This window comes from Salmo salar, chromosome 10, assembly GCF_965601325.2.
Source record: "Salmo salar chromosome 10, fSalSal1, whole genome shotgun sequence".
NCBI classification, from domain to species: Eukaryota; Metazoa; Chordata; class Actinopteri; order Salmoniformes; family Salmonidae; genus Salmo; species Salmo salar.
This window is the reverse complement of record NC_138300.1, coordinates 98,161,380-98,185,498: the sequence shown is the minus strand read 5'-3', so window position 1 is coordinate 98,185,498 and position 24,119 is coordinate 98,161,380. Positions and strand designations below refer to the sequence as shown.

Here is a 24,119-nt window from a genome sequence, read left to right as displayed (position 1 = left end):
GGGGCAGCACGGGGTGAGGAGAGGGGCAGCACGGGACGAGGAGAGGGGCAGCACGGGACGAGGAGAGTGGCAGTACGGGACGAGGAGAGTGGCAGTACGGGACGAGGAGAGGGGCAGTACGGGACGAGGAGAGGGGCAGTACGGGACGAGGAGAGGGGCAGTACGGGATGAGGAGAGGGGCAGCACGGGGTGAGGAGAGGGGCAGCACGGGGTGAGGAGAGTGAGGAAAGGGGCAGCACGGGGTGAGGAGAGGGGCAGCACGGGGTGAGGAGAGGGGCAGCACGGGACGAGGAGAGGGGCAGCAGGGGACGAGGAGAGTGGCAGTACGGGATGAGGAGAGGGGCAGCACGGGGTGAGGAGAGGGGCAGCACGGGGTGAGAAGAGGGGCATATGGGGTGAGGAGAGGGGCAGTACGGGATGAGGAGAGGGGCAGTACGGGGTGGGGAGAGGGGCAGCACGGGGTGAGGAGAGGGGCAGCATGGGGTGAGGAGAGGGGCAGTATGGGGTGAGGAGAGGGGCAGTATGGGGTGAGGAGAGGGGCAGTATGGGGTGAGGAGAGGGGCATATGGGGTGAGGAGAGGGGCAGTACGGGATGAGGAGTGGGGCAGCACGGGGTGAGGAGAGGGGCAGCACGGGACGAGGAGAGGGGCAGCACGGGACGAGGAGAGTGGCAGTACGGGACGAGGAGAGTGGCAGTACGGGACGAGGAGAGGGGCAGTACGGGACGAGGAGAGGGGCAGTACGGGACGAGGAGAGGGGCAGTACGGGACGAGGAGAGGGGCAGTACGGGACGAGGAGAGGGGCAGTACGGGACGAGGAGAGGGGCAGTACGGGATGAGGAGAGGGGCAGTACGAGATGAGGAGAGGGGCAGTACGGGATGAGGAGAGGAGCGTGAGACCAGTGAGTGGGAGCTAGTGCATTATACTAGGGGATTATTTGCCCGTTCCACTAGCTCCATTAGGGCTGGCTTCAACACTATTAAAGGGGTCAGTGGTGTGTGTGTGTTGTGTGTGTGTGTGTGTGTGTGTGTGTGTGTGTGTGTGTGTGTGTGTGTGTGTGTGTGTGTGTGTGTGTGTGTGTGTGTGTGAGGTTGGTAGAGTGGTCTAGTTCCTTATTGAACAGGAAGGGGCAGGCCCAATCTCTTTTCTCTCTCTTTCCTCTCTCCATCCCTCTTCTCTCCCCCAAATATATATTTCTCAACATACATGGAAGGAGGTGTGTGGTACTAGACTGCTTTAACTTCTCTGCTCTGTCTGCGTAATGGCTTTACTCTTTCTTTCTTTCTTTCTTTCTTTCTTTCTTTCTTTCTTTCTTTCTTTCTTTCTTTCTTTCTTTCTTTCTTTCTTTCTTTCTTTCTATACCTTTTCTCTCTGTCTGTTGTGAAAGTCAAAACGGTCACAGGTATGTTAGACAGATGTTCTCTAGGGGTGACTGGTGTTGGGGGGGAGAGGGGGAAGGGTATGGTGGTCTGTATGGTGGTCTGATGCTTGCGTTGTCATCACCATGTGGCTCTTTTGGCAGACAGACAGACACACCGACCGACCGACCCACAGAGAGAGACACCATGCTCTGTCAGGCTTCTCCCTAATGGATGTCAATGCACTGCCTTTGTCATTCTGTTTTAGCTAAAACCATTATTTCATGAGGAGTGTTCAGCCAAAGTCAGAGGAATGACTTTCCATGTAGTATTTAACCTGTCTGCTGTAGTGCAGTAAGTCTTACTTCCCCAACACCCTTCAAGAGCACCAATTGTCAGCCTCCTCGTAAAACTCCTGAACGTTTGTGCCATGTTCTCTCTCTCTCTCTCTCTCTCTTTCCCTCTTTCTTTCCCCCCTTCTCTCCTTCAGAACCCTGGCCATCTGTCTAATTGTTCACCTCCATCGCTTAATGCTTTTTACATGCTTTCCCCCTCTTTCCAGGCAATAAACTTTATTTTCTTCACAAGATCTCAATCTGTATGGGGAGGGTAGGCAGGCAGCTAGGGAGAAGGAGGGAGGACCGGTAGGGTGGGAGGAGGAGGGAGGACCGGTAGGGTGGGAGGAGGAGGGAGGACCGGTAGGGTGGGAGGAGGACCGGTAGGGTGGGAGGAGGAGGGAGGACCGGTAGGGTGGGAGGAGGAGGGAGGACCGGTAGGGGGGGAGGAGGAGGGAGGGTTAGAAGTCATGCTGCTCACCTCCCTCTGCTGGATTTGCTATAGTACCCCCATACCCACTCCATCCCTCCATCTCTTTCTCTCTCTCTATTTCTCTCTCTCTTTCTCTCTCATATTGTATTCATATTGAGCCTTTTATGTAAAAATATGTTTGTCCCAAAGTGCTTTAACAGCAACCCTGGCCGAAACCCCTCAGAACAAGGATACATAAGTGTTCAGGAAAAACCCTCAAGGTGGGAGGAAACCTTGAGAGGAACCAGACTCTAGTGGGGGAGGCGAGGGAGGCATAGACCGTGGGTGTGTGTGTGTCACATTTATAGGGTCATAAATGAGCTGATTATATCCTGTCTTACCTGTGATTAGTCCTGTGTGTAGATGACAGGAAACAGATCCTCTATAATCAGACTTCTATAATGGCCATAATAACCTCCTTAACGTTGTGTGATCGCAGCCCTGCAATGCTATATAAAGCATCAGGAGAACCATTCTGGGTCAGATCCGCTGTGGTTTGAGTAAAGACAAAAATAACTCAATATACTTTAAAATGACTGAAACCAAATGGAAACCGTGCTGTAAAGGACCTCCATTCATACAGTTTCATGACTGTCCAGCCCGCGAAGAATCACTAGACAGCCAGGAAGCATTGAACATTCCAAAGATTATGGATAGAGGACAATTTTAGCAAATTTTGACACCAATAAAATATAACAGGTTTTCAGTGCGGTCCTCCGGACCTCGTTGAAGACAGAATGCAGCCCCCAGGGCAAATGAGTTTCTCACCCCTAGAGTAGATCATTCTACGCTGGTATGGTTTTACCCTTGAGTCACAGTATTGAGCGTGTGTGTGTGTGTGTGTGTGTGTGTGTGTGTGTGTGTGTGTGTGTGTGTGTGTGTGTGTGTGTGTGTGTGTGTGTGTGTGTGTGTGTGTGAGAATGTGAATGTATTAATACTCATAGGGGCAGTAAAAATGCGAGTGTAAAATGGCTGAAAAGTGTACCTGAAGTATGAAGGCACTGTTAACCCTTGGCGTGCTTGGTTGGGTATTGTTCTATATGAGTCCTTGCTGTGGGTGTCATCTACAGTTACTCTCTACAGTTACTCTCTACAGTTACTCTCTACAGAGACAGATGCATGAAGGAAAGTCATTCCCTTATGACATTCCTGGGTTAGAGATGAGATGTGGGAAAGCCTGTCAGGGAGTCGGAATCGGAAAGCGGAGCGTGGAACACTCTTCCTGGGGTAATGTGAGCTGACAGTGTTCTCTAGGGACAGCGGGGAAAGTGTGCATCAGGAATAACTGATATTCCTAATCCCAGACCGTGGGGATCACAGGAGTGATGTCTTTCTCAGGTGTGAGGATGAGTCTGACGGAACATTTACACTCTCTTTCTCTCTTCCTCTCTCTCTCTCTTTCTCTCTCTCTCTCTCTCTCTCTCTCTCTCTCTCTCTCTCTCTCTCTCTCTCTCTCTCTCTCTCTCTCTCTCTCTCTCTCTCTCTTCAATTCAATTCATTGACATGGCAAGTTCATTATTACTTACATTGTCAAAGTATACATATCGAAAAAAATATATATAAATAAATGGTGGTACCAACAGCAATAATAATAGTGGTAGTGGATATGGGATTACCATTAACAACAACAACAATATTAATCAGCACAACAATACATTAAAGCAATGGTAGTAGACCAGTGTCAACATGACTGAGAAGACACATGACCTGGTATGAAAGACAAAACAAGATGGGAAATATTATCCACATTACATTGCACTTTCACTGGCTGTCCCTCAGGTTGTGGCAGGAGGATACATATTTGGCTGCCAAAACTGAACATTTTGGCTTTTCACCCAATAAATATTTGATTTTTTCTTCATCTTTTATAGTTTCAAATTCTTTGTATTGAATTATAATTTTGGGAAAGAAATGTTCTCTTAGGTCTGAGTATTTGTTACAGTGTAATAGGAAATGCAGCTCTGTCTCTACCTCTCCCCTGGAGCAGAGTGAGCACAGCCTGTCCTCTCTGGGAAGCCAGGTTTGTCTGTGACGACCGGTCTCTATAGCCAGCCTGTCCTCTCAGGGAAGCCAGGTTTGTCTGTGATGACCGGTCTCTATAGCCAGCCTGTCCTCTCTGGGAAGCCAGGTTTGTCTGTGACGACCGGTCTCTATAGCCAGCCTGTCCTCTCTGGGCAGCCAGGTTTGTCTGTGATGACTGGTCTCTATAGCCAGCCTGTCCTCTCTGGACAGCCAGGTTTGTCTGTGATGACCGGTCTCTATAGCCAGACTGTCCTCTCTGGGAAGCCAGGTTTGTCTGTGATGACCGGTCTCTATAGCCAGCCTGTCCACTCTGGGAAACCAATTTTGTCTGTGATAACCGGTCTCTATAGCCAGCCTGTCCTCTCTGGGAAGCCAGGTTTGTCTGTGATGACCGGTCTCTATAGCCAGACTGTGCTCACTGAGTCTGTACCTAGTCAGTGTTTTCCTCAGTTTTGTATCAGTCACAGTGGTCAGATAGTCTGCTACCATGTTACTGTCTGTTTAGAGCCAAATAACATTGAAGTTTACTTAGATTTTTTTGTGGTGTCTTTCCAATAGGTGATATATTTTTATTTTTGTTTTGTGATGATTTGGTTGGGCCTCCCTTGCCTCCCCCAAGGTTTCTCTCTCTCTCTGGTAATACATATCTGACAGGATCAGCTGGGTGTGTAGACTGATCCAGACTGATAGAGTAGATAATGAATAGTCTGTAGACTGATCCAGACTGATAGAGTAGATAATGAATAGTCTGTAGACTGATCCAGACTGATAGAGTAGATAATGAATAGTCTGTAGACTGATCCAGTGTGATAGAGTAGATAATGAATAGTCTGTAGACTGATCCAGTGTGATAGAGTAGATAATGAATAGTCTGTAGACTGATCCAGACTGATAGAGTAGATAATGAATAGTCTGTAGACTGATCCAGTGTGATAGAGTAGATAATGAATAGTCTGTAGACTGATCCAGTGTGATAAAGTAGATAATGAATAGTCTGTATTTGGTGTGTAAATGCAGGTACGCATTCAGCTGTACAGTCATCTATTGTTCACCGCTTCTCTCATCCTTTCCTCTCCCTGTCCACCAGCATATGGTGTGTGATGAGCTACACATGGACAGACAGAACCATGAGCATTTACACAGAACCATGAGCATTTACACAGAACCATGAGCATTTACACAGAACCATGAGCATTTACACAGAACCACGAGCATTTACACAGAACCACGAGCATTTACACAGAACCACGAGCATTTACACAGAACCATGAACATTTATACAGAACCATGAGCATTTACACAGAACCACGAGAATTTACACAGAACCATGAGCATTTACACATAACCATGAGCATTTACACAGAACCATGAGCATTTACACAGAACCATGAACATTTACACAGAACCACGAGCATTTACACAGAACCATGAGCATATACACAGAACCACGAGCATTTACACAGAACCATGAGCATTTACACAGAACCATGAGCATTTACACAGAACCATGAACATTTACACAGAACCACGAGCATTTACACAGAACCATGAGCATATACACAGAACCACGAGCATTTACACAGAACCACGAGCATTTACACAGAACCACGAGCATTTACACAGAACCACGAGCATGTCAGGAACCATCAACAGCCTGAGAGAGATGTGAACCTGTCTGCTGTAGTTGAGCTGTGGTCATAAGGTCTCATCAGATCTGGAGCCGTCTGCAGTCGGTCTGGTCTAACTCAACATCAGCAGATGGTTGCTTCTGGAGGAGCTAGTGTTTGTGTCATACCAAACTTCATGATGTTGATGAGGGGGAGGAGGAGGAGGAGGATGATAAACGTATTGTGTGTTGTCTGTTCTCTCTGCAGCACAAGGCCAGGTTGGAGGCCATGATGTTGGACCTGGCCTCTCTCCGCAGTGTCAGAGAGTTCGCTGACTCCTTCAAGACCAAGAAACTGTAAGTAACCTGTTATGTCTGTTTATTCCTATGAGCTTTTACTGTAGCAATGAACTGCCCCAGGGTTCCACACTCTCCGTAGTCAATGTGAGTAAGACCTTTAACCTCTTACATCTAGACGTTCCGCTAGCGGAACACCTGCTCCAATATCCAATGATAGGCGTGGCGCGAATTACAAATTCCTCAAAAATACAAAAACTTCCATTTTTCAAACATATGACTATTTCACAGCATTTTAAAGACAAGACTCTCCTTTATCTAACCACACTGTCCGATTTCAAAAAGGCTTTACAGCGAAAGCAAAACATTAGATTATGTCAGCAGAGTACCAAGCCAGAAATAATCAGACACCCATTTTTCAAGCTAGCATATAATGTCACAAAAACCCAGAAGACAGCTAAATGCAGCACTAACCTTTGATGATCTTCATCAGATGACACACCTAGGACATTATGTTATACAATACATGCATGTTTTGTTCAATCAAGTTCATATTTATATCAAAAAACAGCTTTTTACATTAGCATGTGACGTTCAGAACTAGCAATTTACTAAATTACTCACGATAAACGTTCACAAAAAGCATAACAATTATTTTAAGAATTATAGATACAGAACTCCTCTATGCACTCGATATGTCCGATTTTAAAATAGCTTTTTGGTGAAAGCACATTTTGCAATATTCTAAGTACATAGCCCAGCCATCACGGGCTAGCTATTTAGACACCCGGCAAGTTTAGCACTCACCAATATCAGATTTACTATTATAAAAGTTTGATTACCTTTTGTTGTCTTCGTCAGAATGCACTCCCAGGACTGCTACTTCAATAACAAATGTTGGTTTGGTCCAAAATAATCCATCGTTATATCCGAATAGCGGCGTTTTGTTCGTGCGTTACCGAAATGGTAAATCAGGGTCGTGCGCATGGCGCAATTCGTGACAAAAAAAATCTAAATATTCCATTACCGTACTTCGAAGCATGTCAACCGCTGTTTAAAATCCATTTTTATGCCATTTTTCTCATAAAAAAGCGATAATATTCCGACCGGGAATGTCCATTTAGCTAAACAGAGGAAAGAAAAGAAAGCTTTCGGTCGACGCGGGCACGAGCCTGAGTCTCACAGTACTGTAACCAGCCACTACCCAAACGCGCTACTTTGTTTCAGCCAGAGCCTGCAAAGCCACGATTCAGAATTTTGCCGCCTTCTGAGAGCCTATGGCAGCCGTAGGAAGTGTCACGGGACAGCTAAGATCCTCACTCTTCAATAAACAGAGACAAGAAGAACGACACCTTGTCAGACAGGCCACTTCCTGCATGAAATCTTCTCAGGTTTTTGCCTGCCATATGAGTTCTGTTATACTCACAGACACCATTCAAACAGTTTTAGAAACTTTAGGGTGTTTTCTATCCAAAGCCAATAATTATATGCATATTCTAGTTACTGGGCAGGAGTAGTAACCAGATTAAATCGGGTACGTTTTTTATCCAGCCGTGAAAATACTGCCCCCTAGCCATAACAGGTTAAAACAGGTTAACATTCACAAGGCAACAGGGTCAGATGGATTACCAGGACGCCTACCCAGAGCATGTGCTGACCAGCTGGCAAGTGTCTTCACTGACATGTTCTTTTCTATCTCTCTCTGACCCAGTCTGTAATACCTACAGTGAGGGAAAAAGTATTTGATCCCCTGCTGATTTTGTACGTTTGCCCACTGACAAAGAAATGATCAGTCTATAATTTTAATGGTAGGTTTATTTGAACAGTGAGAGACAGAATAACAACCAAAAAATCCTGAAAAACCCATGTCAAAAATTTTATAAATTGATATGCATTTTACTGAGGGAAATAAGTATTTGACCCCCTCTCAATCAGAAAGATTTCTGGCTCCCAGGTGTCTTTTATACAGGTAACGAGCTGAGATTTGGAGCACACTCTTAAAGGGAGTGCTCCTAATCTCAGTTTGCTTCTAGCAATCAATCAATCAGATTCCAAACTCTCCACCATGGCCAAGACCAAAGAGCTCTCCAAGGATGTCAGGGACAGGATTGTAGACCTACACAAGGCTGGAATGGGCTACAAGACCATCGCCAAGCAGCTTGGTGAGAAAGTGACAACAGTTATTGCGATTATTCGCAAATGGAAGAAACACAAAAGAACTGTCAATCTCCCTCGGCCTGGGGCTCCATGCAAGATCTCACCTCGTGGAGTTGCAATGATCATGAGAACGGTGAGGAATCAGCCCAGAACTAAACGGGAGGATCTTGTCAATGATCTCAAGGCAGCTGGGACCATTGTCACCAAGAAAACAATTGGTAACACACTACGCCGTGAAGGACTGAAATCCTGCAGCGCCCGCAAGGTCCCCCTGCTCAAGAAAGCACATATACATGCCCGTCTGAAGTTTGCCAATGAACATCTGAATGATTCAGAGGACAACTGGGTGAAAGTGTTGTGGTCAGATGAGACCAAAATGGAGCTCTTTGGCATCAACTCAACTCGCCGTGTTTGGAGGAGGAGGAATGCTGCCTATGACCCTAAGAACACCATCCCCACCGTCAAACATGGAGGTGGAAACATTATGCTTTGGGGGTGTTTTTCTGCTAAGGGGACAGGACAACTTCACCGCATCAAAGGGACGATGGACGGGGCCATGTACCATAAAATCTTGGGTGAGAACCTCCTTCCCTCAGCCAGGGCATTGAAAATGGGTCGTGGATGGGTATTCCAGCATGACAATGACCCAAAACACACGGCCAAGGCAACAAAGGAGTGGCTCAAGAAGAAGCACATTAAGGTCCTGAAGTGGCCTAGCCAGTCTCCAGACCTTAATCTCATAGAAAATCTGTGGAGGGAGCTGAAGGTTCGAGTTGCCAAACGTAAGCCTCGAAACCTTAATGACTTGGAGAAGATCTGCAAAGAGGAGTGGGACAAAATCCCTCCTGAGATGTGTGCAAACCTGGTGGCCAACTACAAGAAACGTCTGACCTCTGTGATTGACAACAAGGGTTTTGCCACCAAGTACTAAGTCATGTTTTGCAGAGGGGTCAAATACTTATTTCCCTCATTAAAATGCAAATCATTTTATAAAAATGTTGACATTCGTTTTTCTGGATTTTTTTGTTGTTATTCTGTCTATCACTGTTCAAATAAACCTACCATTAAAATGATAGACTGATCATTTCTTTGTCAGCGGGCAAACGTACAAAATCAGCAGGGGATCAAATACTTTTTTCCCTCACTGTACATGTTTCAAGCAGACCACCATAGTTCCTGTGACCAAGAACACTAAGGTAACCTGTCTAAATGACTACTGACCCGTAGCACTCACATCTGTAGCCATGAAGTGTTTTGAAAGGCTGGTCATGGCTCACATCAACACCATCATCCCAGACAGAATGGACTCACTCCAATTTACATACCGCCCCAACAGATCCACAAATGATGCAATCTCTATTGCACTCTACGCTGCCCTTTCACACCTGGACAAAAGGAATACCTATGTGAAAATGCTGTTAATTGAATATGGTTCATCGTTCAACACCATAGTGCCCTCCAAGCTCATCACCAAGCTAAGGACCCTGGGACTAAACACCTCTGTCGGGTCTTTGGCTATGCCGGATTAAGTGATATGACATGCTATTCTATAAAGTCCTTTCTCTGTAATTAATATTACCTGATTGAGCTAATCATGTAAATGTAATTAACTAGAAAGTCGGGGCACCACGAAAGAGTGTTTAGAGAGCTCTTACCTTCCGAATAAACTCTGAAAGACCTAGTAATATTTTACATCAATAGCAGTCAATATTAATCGTCACCTTATTTCAAAATTGGGTATAATTATTTATTTCCTAAATACCTAACTAATCACACAGAATTACATATTCACAGAATGCAAATTATATCATACAGAAAACATCCTTGGTGGACGGAACCTGTATGATGGCTTGTTACACAAAGAGAGGGGGTTGGGCTTAAATGAAAGAGTGGGAAGACTGAGGAACAAAGGGAGAAGCTGTGCTATCGTAAATACAGTATCTTATGCATTCTAAATTACCGCCCATTTGGAAAAGGAAAATGCAATAAATATTTACTCAGAGCTGCGCTTCTGTAGGTTGGTTGTAGATGCTGGCCGTGTTGGCCAACAGAGATCTTCCTGTCCTCGGAAGAATGTCTCTGGTGGTAAATTGGATAGGTTGTATTATCTTCATTGTGTGTTGACTGGATTCGTCGTCCGTCCTTTCCTAGGCCACGTTTACAGCTGCTGTTGCTAACTCAACGACTAGGAGGTCTCACTTCTTTAGTGAATAAGAGTTCAAAGTTCATACCATTCACAACCAAAGCTCACGCTGAGGTTGGCTTAGTTCTGTAGTTGACATGTTAGTCCTTTTTAACGTATGGACCATCGTCCTCGGAACAGGTTACATTTTCGTCAAGGGCTTATATAGTGGAGGGAGAGAAGGGTGTGTTTCATAGTTTATAACCCATGTCTCTTCACAGGGGCGGGCCACTGATTGAGCAGAGCTCTAACCTTATGAAAACCCAATTCTCTCATTTGGAAGCTAAAATTACGTTTAATCTTTTCACAAATAGTTTCATTTAAATTCCATTTAAATTGCACAACAATTCCATGTGAATCTGATAACTATAATGTGTAGACTTTCCCAGATACAGTTTATGTCGTCCTGTCATCAGTCATAATGAATCAGATGACAACCGAACTGACATCATATTCATTAACCTGTTAGGGACAGACGTTCCGCTAGCGGAACGCCTCACCAATATCCAATAGTATAGCGTGGCGTGAAATACAAACACCTCAAAAATGCTATAACTTCAATTTCTCAAACATATGACTATTTTACACCATTTTAAAGATAAGACTCTCGTTAATCTAACCACACTGTCCGATTTCAAAAAGGCTTTACAGCGAAAGCAAAACATTAGATTATGTCAGGAGAGTACCCTCCCAAAAATAATCACACAGCCATTTTCAAAGCAAGCATATATGTCACAAAAACCAAAACCACAGCTAAATGCAGCACTAACCTTTGATGATCTTCATCAGATGACACTCCTAGGACATTATGTTATACAATACATGCATGTTTTGTTCAATCAAGTTCATATTTATATCAAAAACCAGCTTTTTACATTAGCATGTGATGCTCAGAACTAGCATACCCACCGCAAATTTCCGGTGAATTTACTAAATTACTCACGATTAACGTTCACAAAATACATAACATTTATTTTAAGAATTATAGATACAGAACTCCTTTATGCAATCGCGGTGTCCGATTTTAAAATAGCTTTTCGGTGAAAGCACATTTTGCAATATTCTGAGTACATAGCCCGGCCATCACGGCTAGCTATTTTGACACCCACCAAGTTTGGCCCTCAACAAACTCAGATTTACTATAAGAAAAATTGGATTACCTTTGGTGTTCTTCGTCAGAATGCACTCCCAGGACTTCTACTTCAACAACAAATGTTGTTTTGGTTCGAAATAATCCATAGTTATATCCAAATAGCTCCGTTTTGTTCGTGCGTTCAGGTAACTATCCGAAGGGTGACGCGCCGGCGCATTTCATGACAAAAAATGTAAAAATATTCCATTACCGTACTTCGAAGCATGTCAAATGCTGTTTAAAATACATTTTTATGCGATTTTTCTCGTAAAATAGCGATAATATTCCAACCGGGCGACGTTGTATTCGTTCAAACACTGAAAGTAAAACATGGAGTCGTCTCGTGCACGCGCGCTCCAGTGTCATTGTTCTCAGAAGGACTACTCACAAAAACCCCTGCTGTTTTTCGCCCAGAGACTGGAGAGCTCTCATTCCACTTTCTGGCGCCTTCTGAGAGCCAAATCTCACGTTACAGCAGAGATGCTGTATTTTTGATAGAGATGCCCTAGAAGGAGAACAAATTGTCAGACAGGGCACTTCCTGTATAGAATCTTCTCAGGTTTTGGCCTGCCATATGAGTTCTGTTATACTCACTGACACCATTCAAACAGTTTTAGAAACTTTAGAGTGTTTTCTATCCAAATCTAGTAATTATATGCATATTCTCGTTTCTGGGCAGGAGTAGTAACCAGATTAAATCGGGTATGTTTTTTATCCGGACGTGAAAATACTGCCCCCTATCCCTAACAGGTTGTTTAAGTCCCAACGCATATTTTCAACTGGTTCTATTACTGAAATATTGTTCCTTTCCCCCCACTTGTTTGATGTTCCCAGACTCTCTATGTTTAACAAAGGCTATTCAATAGTCCTTCAGTAGAGTCAGAGAGAGAGGGAAGGGAGAAAGGTATTTATGGGGGGGTCATAAATCTTACCCACAGGCCAACGTCATGACACCTCCCTCTGCAACTAGTTCCTGGACATCCTGACAGGCCGCCCCCAGGTGGTAAGGGTAGGCAACAACACATCCGCCACGTTGACCCTCAACACGGGGGCCCCTCCGGGGTGTGTGCTTAGTTCCCTTCTGTACTCCCTGTTCACCCACGACTGCGTGGCCGCGCACGACACCAACACTGTCTTTAAGTTTGCTGATAACACAATGGTGGTTGGCTTGATCACCGACCAAGATGAGACAGCCTATAGGTAGGAGGTCAGTGACCTGGCAGGGTGGTACCAGGACAACAACCTCTCCCTCAATGTCAGCAAGACAAAGGACCTGTTCGTGAACTACAGGAAACAGAGAGCCCAGCACACCCCCGTCCATATCGTCAGGGCTGTAGTGGAGCGCATTGAGGGCTTCAAGTTCCTCAGTGTCCACATCCCTAAGGAATTAACATGGTCCAAACACACCAGCACAGTTGTGAAGATGGCACGACAATGCCTCTTCTCCCTCAGGAGGCTGAAAAGATTCTCCATGGGCCCTCAGGTCCTCAAAATGTTCCACAGCTGCACCATTGAGAGCATCTTGACTGGCTGCATCACCACTTGGTATGGCAACTACTTGGCATCCAACTGCAAGGCGCTACAGAGGGTAGTGCGTACGGCCCAGTACATCACCAGGGCCAAGCTTTCTGCCATCCAGGAACTCTATACCAGGTGGTGTCAGAGGAAGGCCCTAAAAATTGTCAGAGACTGCAGCCACCCAAGTCATAGACTGTTCTCTCTGTTACCGCACGGCAAGTGGTACCGATGTACTAAGTCTGGAACCAACAGGACCCTGAACAGCTTCTACCCACAAGCCATAAGACTGCTAAACAAGACTGCTAAATAGTTAGTCCGGGTAGCTATTGGTTAACTATTGAACTATCTGCATTGACCCTTTATGCACTAACTCTTTTACTCATCACATTCTCTGCGGCTACAGTTTATTATCTATCCAGTTACTTACTTACTTTACACTAATGAACCTATTCAATCAATTACCAATCTACCTTAATTACCTCGTACCCCTAAACATCAACTCGGTACTGTTACCCTGTGTATGTAGCCAAGTTATCATTACTCACATATTTATTACTTGTGCTATTATCTTTCTATTATGTCTCTTATCTCTCTCTCTCTGCATTGTTGAGAAGGGTATGTAAGTAAGCATGTCACTGTTCGTCTACGCTTGTTGTTTACCAAGCATGTGACATTTTTTATTTTATTTATTCATTTGATTGGAACACTAAGCAAAACAATCTGATGTTTTTTGGATCATTCAAAAATAATTGTATCCATATTTAGCATTTGATTGAATAGGTTCATTAGTCTAAAGTAAGTAAGTAAATTCCACATGCACAGTGGTTTCAGTACCCAAAATCACTCCCTTTAGACCCCAATATAATTCTAGGACGCTGCTGTAGATCACTGAGAATTTTCACACACATTTCAAACAAACAGACAAAGCTCAAAAACAAAGAACAAATGACAATTACAAGTTAACTTAGTTTTAACATTCATGTCAATAGGAGTGACACTCATTTTGCCTTCCATTTTATAAAGACACTATCAAAAACCGATTAACACTCAACACAACAAAACACCCTAGAGTTTTTAAATTGTAGTACATTTGACTAAAGTATATTTAGAAAGTATTTCAAAACCTACAGAAAGTAGGCTATTTGATTGTTACAGAAGTAAGAATTGTTCAATGTAAAAAAGCAAACAACTATTCAAAGACTATTTCAAAATGTAGGTAACCTCTCTCAGTAAGATTTAGTACAGACCAGGCCTGATGTAAAGCCTACTTTGACAACAATTAAGTGACTGTATTAGATAGATAAAGAGAGAAGATACAAAACACCACAACTGTTCAGAGACTAAAAGATTTGTATGACAAATTCATATTTCACAATGCCACTTTAGTGTTTGCATTTATCCTACAACATGTCATGGAACTTCTGGAAGCACGGCCCCATCCTGCAAAGTGGCACAGAACACGTAGAGCACCCAAAGGAGGCTTCTACACATCTACAACTCTTTGTCTTGTGTCCACTCCGGATGCACACCACACACCCTCTCTTGCGCCATTCAAACTTAACCTGCTTTCAAATCAGTTACAACACTCTTGGCTCCCCTATTCCTGCCACTAGCCATATCACAAAGTGACTGCACAAGCTACATTTTGAAGGCCTTCAGAGTCCAGTACCTGCAGTTTCTGAGAAGGGCCTTTGCAGGGTCCCCCACACAATGTATGCATTTATAATGGCAATGTTGAGCATCCTCCAAAACACATACTTCCACCATTTTATGCCTGTGCGTCCAGCATTGTAAAAGCTCATCAGATGGTCAAGCTCTGGAACAGATATAAGTTCCTACCACTTTTAAAAACAACTCCAAAACCACTGCCACTGTCACTTTAGGCCCAGGCTGTGTGGTACAAGGGTGAATGGTGGTGAATGGTGGGGCAGAGACGCCATGGAAACGTAGGCTCGCGTTTCGGGTGTGTGCGCTCCGTCTTCCCCTCCCTCTTCTTCCACCTCTCCCTCTGCTTCCTTCTCTCCCTTATCCTCTTCTTCCTCCTCTCCTTCCTCCTCTTCTTCCTGCTCTCCCTCATCCTTTTCTTCCTTCTCTCCCTCATGTTCCTCTCCCTCCACTCTCCTCTGATCCACTCCTCCCTCCACTCCACTCTCCTCTCCCTCCACTCTACTCTCGCTCCACTCTCCTCTCGCTCCACTCCTCCCTCCACTCTCCTCTCGCTCCACTACTCCCTCCACTCTCCTCTCGCTCCACTCCTCCCTCCACTCCTCTCGCTCCAATCTCCTCTCGCTCCAATCTCCTCTCGCTCCACTCTCGTCTCGCTCCACTCTCGTCTCACTCCACTCTCCTCTCGCTCCACTCTCCACTCTCCTCTCGCTCCACTCCTCCCTCCACTCTCGTCTCGCTCCACTCTCCTCTCCCTCCCTCCACTCTCATCTCGCTCCACTCCTCGCTCCACTCCTCCTTCCACTCTCCTCTCCCTCCACTCTCCTCTCACTCCACTCCTCCCTCCACTCTCCTCTCGCTCCACTCTCCTCTCGCTCCACTCTCCTCTCGCTCCACTCTCCTCTCGCTCCACTCCTCCCTCCACTCTCCTCTCGCTCCACTCTCCTCTCGCTCCACTCTCCTCTCGCTCCACTCCACTCCTCGCTCCACTCTTCTCTCGCTCCACTCTCCTCTCGCTCCACTCTCCTCTCGCTCCACTCCTCCCTCCACTCTCCTCTCCCTCCACTCTCCTGTCGCTCCACTCTACTCTCCTCTCCCTCCACTCCTCCCTCCACTCCTCCCTCCTCGCTCCACATCACTATTCCTCCAATCATCTCTATCTCCTCCTCCTCTAAACAAGTGAAATATCACATTTACATGAGTATTCAGACCCTTTACTCAGTACTTTGTTGAAGCACCTTTGACAGCAATTACAGCCTTGAGTCTTCTTGGGTATGACGCTACAAGCTTGGCACACCTTTATTTGGGGACATTCTCCCATTCTTCTCTGTAGATCCTCTCAAACTCTGTCAGGTTGGATGGGGAGTGTTGCTGCACAGATATTTTCAGGTCTCTCCGAGATGTTCGATCAGGTTTAAGTCTGGGCTCTGGCTGGGCTACTCAAGGACATTCAGAGACTTGTCCCAAAGCCACTCCTGTGTTGTCTTGACTGTAAGCTTAGGGTCTTGTCTTGTAGGAAGGTGAAACTTTGTCCCAGTCTGAGATCCTGAGCGCTGTGGAGCAGGTTTTCATTAAGGATCTCTGTACTTCATCTTTGCCTCGATCCTGACTAGTCTTCCAGTCCCTGCCGATGAAAAACATCCCCACAGCATGATGCTGCCACCACCATGCTTCACCGTAGGGATGATGCCACGTTTCCTCCAGACGTGACGCTTGACATTCAGGTCAAAGAGTTGAATCTTGGTTTCATCAGACCAGAGAATCTTGTTTCTCATGGTCTGAGAGTCCTTTAGGTGCCTTTTGGCAAACTCCAAGCGGGCTGCCATGTGCCTTTTACTGAGGAGTGGCTTCCGTCTGGCCGCCCTACCATAAAGGCCTGATTTGGTGTAGTGCTGCAGAGATGGTTGTCCTTCTGGAAGGTTCTCCCATCTCCACAGAGGAACTCTGGAGCTCTGTCAGAGTGACCATCGGGTTCATAGTCTCCTTCCTGACCAAGGCCCTTCTCCGATTGCTCAGTTTATCCTGGCGACCAGCTCTAGGAAGAGTAGGTGGTTCCAAACCTTTTCCATTTTGATGGAGGCCACCGTGTTCTTGGAGACCTTCAATGCTGCATACATTTTTTGGTACCCTTCCCCAGATTTGTACCTCAACACAATCCTGTCTCTGAGCTCTACGGACAATTCCTTCAACCTCATGGCTTGGTTTTTGCTCTGACATGCACTGTCAACTGTGGGACCTTATATAGACAGGTGAGTGCCTTTCCAAATCATGTCCAATCAATTGAATTGACCACAGGTGGACTCCAATCAAGTTGTAGAAACATCTCAAGGATGATCAATAGAACAGGACACACATGAGCTCAATTTTGAGTCTCATAGCAAAGGGAATACTTATGTAAATAAGGTATTACAGTTTTTTATTTGTAATAAATTAGCAAACATTTCTTAACCTGTTTTGGCTTTGTCATTATGGGGTATTGTGTTGTATATTGATGAGGATTTGTATTTATTTAATCCATTTTAGAATAAGGCTGTAACGTAACAAAATATGGAAAAGGTCAAGGGGTCTGAATACTTTCAGATGGCACTGTATATCTGCTGTTTACCTATTTCACTCACCTCGACATCATTCACAGTGAAAAGACATGTCTGCTTCGGCGCTGTCATTTTGAGTAATGCAGTTAAAAACCGTTGAAAAGTCAAATGATAGCATACCCGGTGTCTAAATTATATATATATTTTTTGTACCCCTTTTTCTCCCCAACTTTGTGGTATCCAATTGGTAGTTACAGTCTTGTCCCTTCGCTGCAACTCCTGTACGGACTCTGGAGAGGCGAAGGTCGAGAGCCATGTGTCATCTGAAACACAACCCTGCTAAGCTGCACTGCTTCTTGACACACTGCTCGCTTAACCCGGAAGCCAGCCGCACCAATGTGTCTGAGGAAACACCGTACACCTGGTGACCGTGTCAGCGTGCATTTGCTCCCGGCCCGCCACAGGAGTTGCTAGTGCGCAATGGGACAAGAACATCCCTGCCGGCCAAACCCTCCCCTAACCCGGACGACGCTGGGCCAATTGTGCGCCGGCCCATGGGTCTACTGGTCGCGGCCGGCTGTGACAGAGCCTGGACTCGAACCAGGATCTCTAGTGGCACAGCTAGCACTGCGACGTTGACACAGATGTTATTGTTAGAAAAACAAAGCCTTTCACGGCCGCTATAGTAATTTAAAGAAATGCCGTCGGTGGCCGCTATAGTAATTTAAGGAAATACAGTCGGTGGTCGCTATAGTAATTTAAAGAAATACAGTCGGTGGCCGCTATAGTAATTTAAAGAAATGCCGTCGGTGGTCGCTATAGTAATTTAAAGAAATGCCGTCGGTGGCCGCTATAGTAATTTAAAGAAATACAGTCGGTGGTCGCTATAGGAATTTAAAGAAATACAGTCGGTGGCCGCTATAGTAATTTAAAGAAATACAGTCGGTGGTCGCTATAGGAATTTAAAGAAATACAGTCGGTGGCCGCTATAGGAATTTAAAGAAATACAGTCGGTGGTCGCTATAGGAATTTAAAGAAATACAGTCGGTGGCCGCTATAGTAATTTAAAGAAATACAGTCGGTGGCCGCTATAGGAATTTAAAGAAATACAGTCGGTGGCCGCTATAGTAATTTAAAGAAATGTGGTCGCTATAGTAATTTAAAGAAATGCCGTCGGTGGTCGCTATAGTAATTTAAAGAAATACAGTCGGTGGCCACTATAGTAATTTAAAGAAATACAGTCGGTGGCCGCTATAGTAATTTAAAGAAATACAGTCGGTGGCCGCTATAGGAATTTAAAGAAATACAGTCGGTGGCTGCTATAGTAATTCAAAGAAATACAGTCGGTGGCCGCTATAGGAATTTAAAGAAATACAGTCGGTGGTCGCTATAGTAATTTAAAGAAATACAGTCGGTGGCCGCTATGGGTTCTAAAGGGATTTATATTAAGTATCAAAACTAAATGTAATCACTAAAATATATTTGTGGGGGCATCCCAGGGGACGTTAGAGCAGAGTCGAGGGGAGAGGAGAGTCTGTGAGCTGTGAATGGCATGGGGCAGTTGTCTGATACTGCCACAACTATATTAGAGAACGCTTGTCTTCAGGCACAGCAAACACACAAAACACACACATTTCTACCCTGTGTGTGTGTTTGTTCCAGCTCCCGTCCATGTATGGCCAATAAAGTCCTGTGTTAATGATCATTGGACAGAGCCCAGCAGCACACAGAGCCAATCACCTCCTCCAGGCAGGTTATCATTGATGTCAGAGATCAGGCCAAAAGGGGCTAGTTATACTAAATATACAATATACTCATCTGTCCCTGTTTGGTACTTAACACCCCCGCTTGACCAGCGCTAAGATAACAGTTAGACCGGGCCAGCAGCAGTAGACCCATTAAAGACCTTCATTAGACCGGTGGTTATGAAGATGAGACCCTGGGCTAGGAACTGATGTCTGCTCTTCTGAGGAGGAGGAGGGGTTATGAGCTCTGAGAGTTACACATTAAGGACAAGTGCTCTCGCCTAACTTGTGTTCTGGTTTTAACTGGTGGTCCCTCTTTAACTGACCTGTAAAATCACCAACAGTTTTTTTGGACAATTTGGATCTATGAAAGTTTGCTGATATCTAACTGAAAGAGGTCTTACATACAGATGTCCTATCTTAATTTGACCAGTTTCTCACAGCAGGAAAATAATCCTGCAGCAACAGGAAATGTGAATTATTATTATATGGATTATAATTAATGGACATTTTTGTAGGGGTTGATTCATTTTTCGTTATTGCAAATCAAGTTAAAACATACAAAAAAACATGTAGAAATGACAAACTTTAGAAGCCTTTTTAAACATTTTTAAACCAAGTTAGAAGTGTATTCCAAATGCTTTGTTACTTCATGTCAGTCAATTTAGCTTATTTGAGCTGTTCTTGCCATAATATGGACTTGGTCTTTTACCAAATAGGGCTATCTTCTGTATACCAACCCTACCTTGTCACAACACAACTGACTGGCTCAAACGCATTAAGAAGGAAAGAAATTCCACAAATTAACTTTTAACAAGGCACACCTGTTAATTGAAATGCAGTCCAGGTGACTACCTCATGTAGCTGGTTGAGAGAATGCCAAGAGTGTGCAAAGCTGTCATCAAGGCAAAGGGTGGCTACTTTGAAGAATCTCAAATATAAAATATATTTTGATTTGTTGAACACTTTTTTGCTTACTACATGATTCCATATGTGTTATTTCATAGTTTGGATGTCTTCAGTATTATTCTACAATGTAGAAAATAGCAAACAATATAGAAACACCTTTGAATGAGTACGTGTGTCCAAACACTGCTTTCTTATTACCCACTAACCTGTTCTCTGGCTCTATTAAGTCACTGACGCTGGTTACATTTTAGGCAGTGGATTTGGAATTCAATCTAAAGATGACTTCTTACTTTGGGTTAAACACTGCAGCTAAGAGTTTTTTAAAGATTCTGTATTTAGCACAGTAGAGTATGATTTGCATATGTAAGCATTCTGTAGTTGGTGTGGACTGAGTGTGACTCTCAGTAATGAACCCTGTGTGAGCTGTGTGTGCTGTGTGAGCTGTGTGAGCTGTGTGTGCTGTGTGTGCTGTGTGAGCTGTGTGTGCTGTGTGAGCTGTGTGAGCTGTGTGTGCTGTGTGAGCTGTGTGAGCTGTGTGAGCTGTGTGTGCTGTGTGTGCTGTGTGAGCTGTGTGTGCTGTGTGAGCTGTGTGAGCTGTGTGTGCTGTGTGAGCTGTGTGAGCTGTGTGAGCTGTGTGAGCTGTGTGAGCTGTGTGTGCTGTGTGAGCTGTGTGAGCTGTGTGAGCTGTGTGTGCTGTGTGTGCTGTGTGAGCTGTGTGAGCTGTGTGTGCTGTGTGAGCTGTGTGAGCTGTGTGTGCTGTGTGAGCTGTGTGTGCTGTGTGAGCTGTGTGAGCTGTGTGTGCTGTGTGAGCTGTGTGAGCTGTGTGTGCTGTGTGAGCTGTGTGAGCTGTGTGTGCTGTGTGAGCTGTGTGAGCTGTGTGTGCTGTGTGAGCTGTGTGAGCTGTGTGAGCTGTGTGTGCTGTGTGTGCTGTGTGTGCTGTGTGTGCTGTGTGAGCTGTGTGTGCTGTGTGAGCTGTGTGTGCTGTGTGAGCTGTGTGAGCTGTGTGTGCTGTGTGAGCTGTGTGAGCTGTGTGAGCTGTGTGTGCTGTGTGAGCTGTGTGAGCTGTGTGAGCTGTGTGTGCTGTGTGAGCTGTGTGAGCTGTGTGTGCTGTGTGAGCTGTGTGTGCTGTGTGAGCTGTGTGAGCTGTGTGTGCTGTGTGAGCTGTGTGTGCTGTGTGAGCTATGTGTGCTGTGTGTGCTGTGTGAGCTGTGTGTGCTGTGTGAGCTGTGTGTGCTGTGTGAGCTGTGTGTGCTGTGTGAGCTGTGTGTGCTGTGTGTGCTGTGTGAGCTGTGTGTGCTGTGTGAGCTGTGTGTGCTGTGTGAGCTGTGTGTGCTGTGTGAGCTGTGTGAGCTGTGTGAGCTGTGTGTGCTGTGTGAGCTGTGTGTGCTGTGTGAGCTGTGTGTTAGGAGGCCTGAAGGTGAATGTTCACTCCAGTCCTCTCTAACAATGTTATAGGGAAGAATCATTAGAGCCATGCATAACAATTCACACATTCAATTTCTAGCATCCAGTTTTTAATGAATCCAGCAGGCAGTCTTAAACACAGGGTACACAAACTGCCCTGGGCCTCGTAATTAATTCTAAGAAGAAATAAAAAATTGGCGGCTGTGTTTGGATTGTTCGCCAGTGTTACCGTGGTTTCGAGCTTGCTGGAGGGATGCCGCCGACAAGGATCTCTCACAGCCCGACATGGCCAGAGTACCGAAGCAAACATGTAGGAGCAGTCAACAGTGCTTCTAGACTGCAACCCTGGCCCCTTGGTGTGGAGTCTGTTTGTGAACAGAGCCCCAGAACCAGCTGGCTGATAGAACTTCTCTAGGTTAATCTCTTTGTAGGTGAGGCTTTGTGGTGGAATGTGTGGTCATCGCTTCCTTTTAGGTGGTTGTAGAATTGAACAGGTCTTTTCTGGATGTTGATAACCTTTCAGGGCTAGGCGTCCCGCAACTTCTGGATGTTGATAACCTTTCAGGGCTAGGCGTCCCGCAACTTCTGGATGTTGATAACCTTTCAGGGCTAGGCGTCCCGCAACTTCTGGATGTTGATAACATTTCAGGGCTAGGCGTCCCGCAACTTCTGGATGTTGATAACCTTTCAGGGCTAGGCGTCCCGCAACTTCTGGATGTTGATAACCTTTCAGGGCTAGGCGTCCCGCAACTTCTGGATGTTGATAACCTTTCAGGGCTAGGCGTCCCGCAACTTCTGGATGTTGATAACCTTTCAGGGCTAGGCGTCCCGCAACTTCTGGATGTTGATAACCTTTCAGGGCTAGGCGTCCCGCTAGTGGGTGTAGTCCTCATTCTGCTCTGCATGCATTGTTTGGGGTTTTGCATTGTACACAAAGTACAACGCAAAACCTCACAGCCATAGAGGGCAATGGGTTCTATAACTGATTGAAGTATTTTTTGCCAAATCCCCCCCCCAACCTCCCCTCTCTCTTTCTCCCCCCCCCCCCCCCCTCTCTCTCCCTCTCAATTGCAATTCAATTTGCTTTATTGGCATGACGAAACAATGTACATATTGCCAAAGCTTATTTTGAATATTTACAATATAAAAATAAATAAAAATGAGAATCAAAATTGTCAACGGGACAACAGTAACAACAATAACCAAGGGTCAAAATAACCATACATTCAACAATAACAATAAGCATACAGTAGAGTACATGTGCAGGTTGATTGGTCTGTTAGACACTGTCCCTCAACTGCAGTGGTTGCACAGCCTTTCCTCTACAGGGAGCCAGGTTTTCCTGTGTCTACCCTTCTTGTCTCTCTCTTTCTCTCTCTCTCTCACTCTCTCTCTCTCTCTCTCTCTCTCTCTCTCTCTCTTTCTCTCTCTCTGGTTGATATGATGACTATTCAAGGTGTTGGCTGGTGTCCAACTGTATTCAGTATCTCTCAGTCAGACAATGGGAGAGTAAGAGAGGAAGCCCTCTATACAGTATACATAGAGTATATCATATCACTAATACCCTGTCTCTAGCAGCTGCACACAGGAATAGCACACCTCTCTCTTTCCCTCCTGTCTTCCTCTGTTCCTTTCCTTCTCCATCACTCTTTCCTTCTCCCTAGATCTCTGGTTACAGAGTGGAGAAGAGGTCACAATGCCTATACCTTGTAATACTGTCCCTCAGTGTCTCATTGCCTGTATGTCCCTCTCCTTTCCCCTTAGGCCGCTCCACATCCTGATATGTAACGCAGCGGTGTGTACCCAGCCTTGGCGTCTGACGGAGGACGGCCTGGAGTCCACCTTCCAGATCTGCCACCTAGGTCACTTCCTGTTGGTGCAGTGTCTACAGGAAGTGCTGCGACGCTCCGCCCCCGCCCGTGTGGTGGTGGTGTCCTCTGAGTCACACAGGTCTGTATTCACTGACTAAACAAATATTATTTATAACCACTACCTAACCCCCTAAACCATAAGCCCTACCCTCACACTTACACTATATGTAAATCAATACTGAACTGAACCTAGAGAGTAACCGGGCTCTGAGAGTTGGCTAGTCCTTTTCTGGCTGTGCTGGGTGGAGATTATAAGAGTACATGGCCATTAAGGCCAGATCGTTCTTCAAGATGTTCAAATGTTCATAGATGACCAGCAGGGTCAAATAATAATCACAGTGGTTGTAGAGGGTGCATCAGTTCAGCACCTCAGGAGTAAATGTCAGTTGGCTTTTCATAGCCGAGTATTCAGAGGTCGATACAGCAGGTGCAGTAGAGAAGGAGAGAGAAGGAGAGAGGGGTCGAAAACAGCAGGTCCAGTGCAAGGTAGCACATCTGGTGAACAGGTCATGGTTCCATAGCCACAGGCAAAACAGCAGAAACTGGATCAGCAGCACGACCACGGGGACGGCCAGGGGTCATCAGGCCAGGTAGTCCTGAGGTATGGTCCTAGGGCTCAGAGAGAGAGACAGAGAGAGAGAGACAGAGAGAGAGAGACAGAGAGACAGGGAGAGAGAGACCGGGAGAGACAGAGAGAGAAACACAGAGAGACAGAGAGACAGGGAGAGAGAGACAGAGAGACAGGGAGAGAGAGACAGAGAGACAGGGAGAGAGAGACAGAGAGACAGGGAGAGAGAGACCGGGAGAGACAGAGAGAGAGACAGAGAGAGAGGAACAGCATGTCAGAAATCAGCTCAATGTATTTGAAGAATCCATAGACTAACCATTTCTTGGAAAATTGTAAAACACTAT

At 45.5% G+C, this 24,119-nt stretch overlaps 1 protein-coding gene across 1 annotated transcript in view; it reads left to right on the top strand.

Moving 5' to 3' along the window:
• wwox (WW domain containing oxidoreductase) overlaps positions 1-24,119 on the top strand; it is a 295,903-nt gene that overhangs the window by 90,429 nt on the left and 181,355 nt on the right. The window contains exons 6-7 of the mRNA XM_045688261.2: positions 6,062-6,150; positions 23,101-23,286. Of these exons, the coding sequence (XP_045544217.1) occupies positions 6,062-6,150; positions 23,101-23,286 (275 nt within the window). The remainder of the gene's footprint in view (positions 1-6,061; positions 6,151-23,100; positions 23,287-24,119) is intronic.